This window comes from Gopherus evgoodei, chromosome 8 (genome assembly GCF_007399415.2).
Source record: "Gopherus evgoodei ecotype Sinaloan lineage chromosome 8, rGopEvg1_v1.p, whole genome shotgun sequence".
In the NCBI taxonomy this organism is placed as follows: Eukaryota; Metazoa; Chordata; order Testudines; family Testudinidae; genus Gopherus; species Gopherus evgoodei.
Window position 1 is genome coordinate 2,125,387 of NC_044329.1, and position 6,016 is coordinate 2,131,402.

Consider the following 6,016-nt stretch of genomic DNA (forward strand, 5'->3'; position numbering starts at 1 on the left):
ACACTGGAGGCTGATTGGTTTTAAGAGTGTTGATATCTATTTGCTTCCGACTTGATGGGGCCAACCTGTTTGGGAAACCAGAATTTCTTCTGCATAAGTAGGTGGTTACAGCCCTGCAGAGATGCTCCTTCTGATGCCACATCTTTTGGTCGTGGAAGGATCTCTCTTTCCAGGGAGCGGACAGCGCCCTTGCTGCTGTTTTAACTCCTCTCAGTAGAAAGACTAGAGTAAGTGAGTCAATTGATTATCAGAGCCACGGAAGAAAACGAAGGGGGAGGGAGTTTTAATGGGTTTTATCATTACTTTTGCAGGTTGACTGCAAGGAGTTCATGGATGACAGCGTGTACTGCACAAGGGAGTCCAACCCCCACTGTGGCACTGATGGCATGACATACGGCAACAAATGTTCCTTCTGCAAGGCCGTCAAGTAAGTGGAAGCAACAGTCACTAAAATGAGTAGAGCTGCTCTGACTTCCTGATTTTCTTCCCATGAGGGAGGCCCTCTCTCCATTTTGCTTCTGCTTGTATGGACCAGTCTATAATTCTGGCCCAGTGAGAGGTTTTCTCAGTGAAGTGCTTCACCCAGAGCAGACTTGGAGGAATCAAAATTCACTGGAAGCAGTTTCTGCTCCCTGAATGAAATCCAGGCATGCAGGGATTTGGCACACAGCCTGTGCCCCCCGTTCAGTCCCTTCTGAGCCTTCTTTTGTGAACTGCCTTGGTGCCCAGCATCTTCTGCCACACCTCCGCAAGGGGTGAACGGCATCTCTGAGAACATCAGGAGAGGGGTCTACAGGGTTTCCAGGGCTGTTGGAGCCACCTGTCCCACAGCAAAAATGTTAATTCAAAGTTTGAATGGGTTCAGACTGACTGTCTTTGTGAAACAAGGTCTAAAACCCTATAGGAAAAGCCAGAGCCCCCTCCTCTCCAGACCGCTCTGCCTCGGGCAAGAAGTTAAAAGGGGGCTTGAACCTTCCTCTGACACATCAGGAATTGGCTAGTGTCTGAGACAGACAAGCTGGGCTGTTCCCAGGTGCCAGGTCCTAGCCTGTGTCTGTGGCACTGAGTTAAACATCTCTTATCTCCAGCAGCGCCTGAGTCTGTTTTGCTCCTTTTATAGGAAAAGTCTGGGAAGTATTCGTTTGGAGCGTCTTGGAAAGTGTTGAAAGCTGCCCTTCTGTTTTCACTCTCCACCAACTGCTGCAGATCCCTGCTCCCAGCCACGGTCTCCACACGCCCTTCCCCAGGAGCTGCCGGTGACGAGAATGTCTCCAATTTGCTTGTCCAATAAAGTAAACTCAGCAGAATTTTTGACTGTTTCCTTTTTCCGTCACAAACACAGAAGAGCTGAAGTGAGACAGTGCCTGAGACTAGAGTGTGTAATACTAGCAATGTGCACCAGGGGGCCCAATTTATGGGAGAGTACTGTACTACAGCATCATATTTCCTTTTCCAGAGAAGAAATGACAAGTCCATCAAAAACAGAGCAGGAACCACACCCAGGGCTGTAGCACCAGTTGATTAAGTCCTACATCAGTGTCTAGGACCCGGCTGGACAGGTGTTAATAATTCTCAACGTTGCCACACATTCTCTGTGTGACCTTGGCCAAGTCACTTTGTGGCTCGGTTCCCCATCTGTACCAGGGGTGTCTTGTCTTACCACTGAAGATTGTTAGCAGATACAATGGTAACGAGAGAGAGAGATACCCTGGCTCAATTGCCTCCACTCCTTGATGAGCAAAAGGGATTTGAACCAGGGTTCCCCACTTCTCAGGCCAGGGCAGGTGCCAACTACAGGGTCAGTCTCTCTCATTCTGGTCCAATTCATAGTTAACGCAAAGTGGAGCAACTTAAACAGGCGAGACTGAGACATCCTCACATAAGACCAGACCATAGTCCAGAGACTAAGGGCCTATCTCAAAAGTGGGAACCCCCTGTTCAAACCCCTGTACTCATCTGGCAATTCAGCTTGGTTCCCCCACATTCCAGGTGAGACCCTCACACCTGGGCTAGGGGTTACGAGGGAGGTCCCCTTCACCCCAGCTGTTTTGTGTGGAGTTAGGCATGCTGAGCCATGCCCCACAAGGGAGACAGGCCTCCCCGCAGCTCGGGGATCACACCAGGGGCTAGGCAGGACATAGGGGCACAGGCACCTGTCTGAGGCTGCAGGATGTGCCCAGGCACAGAAACATAGGTGCCTAGGGAAATTGAGGTGCCCAATGAGTTTAGGCACCTGCAAAAGTAGGCGACAGCTGAGTGGGGGGTTGTGGATCACAGTGGGGCCAAAATCTGGGCATTAATTGCCCACGTGCTCAGGGTTTAGCTGATCACCATATCTGGGGCTGGGAAGGAATTTTCCTCCAGGGCAGATTGGCAGAAGCCCTGGGGTTTTTTGACTTCCTCTGCAGTGTGGGGCACGTGTCACTTGCTGAAAGATTCTCTGCACTTTGAAGTCTTTAAACCATGATTTGAGGACTTCAATGGTTCAGACACAGGTCTGATACAGGAGTGGGTGGGTGAGATTCTGTGTCCTGCGTTGTGCAGGAGGTCAGACTAGATGATCTTAAAGTCTATAGGCAAGAGCCTCGTGGGAATTTTGGTGGGAGTTAGGGGCCTTTATGCTTTTGAAAATCTGGGACCAAAAGCCTTGTAGGGAGAGAGGGCAAAGCTCCCCCCCCCCCAGTGCAGGCAGGTGCTTGGGGCTGTTACACTCAGCTGTGTAGAATCAAGCAGCTGAGGTGCTAACTGTGGGGGGAAGGTAACTCAGAAAGAGGTTCTAAGCTTATTAAAGGAGGAAGCTGCTGAGCCCCTTTTCTCTCCCAGGAAGAACAACTCAGCTAGGGCATAGCCCAAGATGAGGGCTGTGAAACCCTGAATCTAACAGGGGAGCTAGTTAATCAGAATAAACTAGTCCCTGAAAGAGGGGAACTATTGTTCTTAAAGACTCTGGGTGTAGGTGGATTATTTTTGGAACTGTGGGAAACTGAGGCAGGGTGCCTGCAGGACTGTCCCATGCCATGAGGGGCTGCTCTGGGACAGCACCCATTTACAGCTGCAATAAGGGGTTGGCGCAGCTTTGGGTTGTATATGCAACTCATTAGGCCAGGGACAGGGAGCGGACAACCTCTGTACCTTGGGCAAGATTAGGAACCTCTTTACTACAAAGAGGTAAACAAGCTGGGGAGAGGGAGGGATATGTGTGCTGCTGTTCCTTTAAATCTGTAGTGGGAAGGCAGGCAGGTGCCAGGGCTGGTTCTGGGCAGAAGCTTGCCAGGGAAGCAGAAGGAGACAGGGTAATCTCTTTACTCACCGTGCCTTGTTCAGTGATAGAAGAAAGAGACGCTGGCAGCAATCGTTTTCCACTATCATGCCACTGTTTGAGCCCCTAATTCAGATAAGCATCCAAACCTTTGGGACATTTAGCGGGATGCAATCTGACTGACTTGCTGTCCATAACTTGCTGGCTGCTTGTCCATAACACTCACTCTGACAATATTCCTTCTGTTGGGGCATCGCTGTTACAATTCAGAACAAAGATGATTTTTTTGGCAATACACTCAGCACATCGAATGGCAGCTTGTTTTATGGCAAGTCCCATCTGCTCTGAGATTTGTATAGACTTTGCCATTTCACGCAATCTTAGGAAGCATCCAGCCTGTGACTGCAGTGATCCTGATATGTCAAGCAAAGCCAGCAAACCCAAATGTAAGCAGATCGGCGGTATTTTGTCCCAGAAACTGTGTTTAAACTTGCCAGACTTTTCCAACTCACTGTACTGGGTTCTTCCCACATCTGCCAACTCCTCTCAAATAAGCCTCACCCTTTATATGCCTCCAGATAGCCAGCCAGCCAGCCAGCCAGCCAAGGTGCACTTAGGGGGATCCTAAATTCACATGCTGTATGCTCTATTGTACCACTGACATTAACATCTCCTAATGAGATCCCTTCCCAGAAATATCCGTGCATTCTCTCCTCCCCCACGAGCATATCTTTCAGGCTGGAATATCCGGTTGCACCACACAGAGAACCTTGTTCTAGTACGCTTTGGAATTTGATAATTATTCTGTATTTGGCTCTTGTAAGTGCACTTTTCAAAAGCCAAAACGAATCTCAGTGCAGCAACAAATGTAAATGAACATCATGCATGCCACGTTTGTTAGAGCAGAAGGAAGAAATTATGGGATGGACTTTCCCTAGAAGTATAGTTAGTGAGGTAAAGCAGGAAAACACATTTTAGCCCAGGATTTTTGTTGACATTCATCATGAGGGTCTCCAAAATGGTTGCCCACTATAACTAGGGCTTACTTAACACAGGATCATTCAGATAGCTTTCACTTGTGTGCTACTGATGTGCTCAAACTTTTACTTTGCTGTAAGCAAGTTTGAGAACATGAGAAAAATGAATAAAAGCAAATAAGCACTAACTTTCCAGTCCTAGCTCAATGTTCAGCAACTTGACTGAACACTCTCCATGTTTGGATGGACTCCCTGCCCCTGAAGCTTTTTGGCAGCTTTGCAGAGTGATTGCAATGCAGTTTGCACAGCTGGGGAAGCCTGCCTCTGGCCAGATCCATGTAAGGCATCCAGTGGGCATTAACAGGCAATCTTGCAGGGTCTGGGATTGCACCAGAGTCCCACAGGTGACAGGAGGTGATTGTAAGTGTGGGTTACCCTAAGTGGTTGATCTTATCACTTAACACCATCCCTCATTTAGTTAAGCAGGGTTTAGACTCATTATGGGCCAGACTGATTCCTGGTGTGAGTGCAGCATTGAAGACACGCCTGCTTACCCCAGGGCTCAATTAACCTCAAGTGGGTGGGATGGATGGTGAAAATCTACAGCACTAAGAGAAGCTGAGGGAACTGGGGTGTGGTGGTTTGTGATTGCGTGAAGCTCTGTTCTACACACAGATCCACTCTCCTCCCTGCTTGCAGGAATATGGCAGGTTCCTTATTGTGTGTTAACTCTGACACATCCCAGAAAGTGGGGAACATGTCCCATTGTGATATCTATCAGCTGGCTGGTACCAGTCCATCTCTTCTAACTGGTCACCAGCAGTTGGTGTTTTCCAATCCCCGGCTGCAGAGATCACAGAAGGTGAATTTTGTTGAGTGCCTCTCTGAGTTTTCTCACTGTAATGTGCCACCAGACAACCTACCAGAACAGATATTGCTCACTTCCCATTGCTCTGCAGGTATTAGATTTGGGCATGGGTTGAATTATACCTGGGGTAAATGCAGCATATACATGGGATGAATTTGACCCCATGACCCTGATATTGATTAGCATTTTTCTACATTCCAAGCACTAGCTAAAGCACTCTCAAAGCATCCATGTTAGATCGGTGGTTTACTGTTGTCCCTGTTACACAAATGGGGAAACTGAGACAGAAAGAAGTGACTCATCCAAGGGCACAGGGTGCATGAGTGGAAGAGCCTGATTTGAACTCAGGAGCTCTGTGTGCTTGCCGCTAGACCATGCTGCGTTTCAAGACTCTGTCTCACTTTATACGTCTGGTGGTTTCAAAAGGACACTACACGTAGACTTGCATGTTCTTTTCTTAGAGAGTGAGCAAGTTTTTAGTCTTTGAAGAACTACAGTTACATTGTCACTTTTTTTTAGGAAGTGACCCTATGTGAGAAGCTCTGGCAGATAGCACAGAGTTTGATCTCTGCTTTATTTGTTCTATTTAGAGGCAATTCTCAGAAGAGGCATCAATCTCAAACATTTACACTTAGTTGAGGGCAGAGATGCTGGCCACGGTGATTCACTTTGGACCATAGGGTTCGGCAATTCACACATGCTGAGCGTGAGCCTCCACTGGTTTCAGTTAGAACGTGTCTAACTGGTGTGTTTAAGTAATTTCAAAACCTGTTAGTTTTTCAACATTTTTTTCAAGTTAGAGAATTCATCTACACTGACCCTTTCCCCTGAAAAATTTTGTTTTTGACAAATTGGCATTTTCCAATTAAAAAAATATTTAATTAAAAAATTCCCAACCAGTCCTAATCTCAT

The 6,016-nt window shown here is 47.5% G+C and overlaps 1 protein-coding gene across 1 annotated transcript in view; it reads left to right on the top strand.

Annotated features, from left to right (window-relative positions):
* The window catches only part of LOC115656112 (ovoinhibitor-like), a 44,106-nt gene extending 42,892 nt beyond the window's left edge, over positions 1-1,214 (top strand). The window contains exons 16-17 of the mRNA XM_030572416.1: positions 312-427; positions 1,121-1,214. Coding sequence (XP_030428276.1) covers positions 312-427; positions 1,121-1,166 — 162 coding nt within the window. The 3' untranslated portion in view covers positions 1,167-1,214. The remainder of the gene's footprint in view (positions 1-311; positions 428-1,120) is intronic.
* Positions 1,215-6,016: the final 4,802 nt, after the last annotated feature.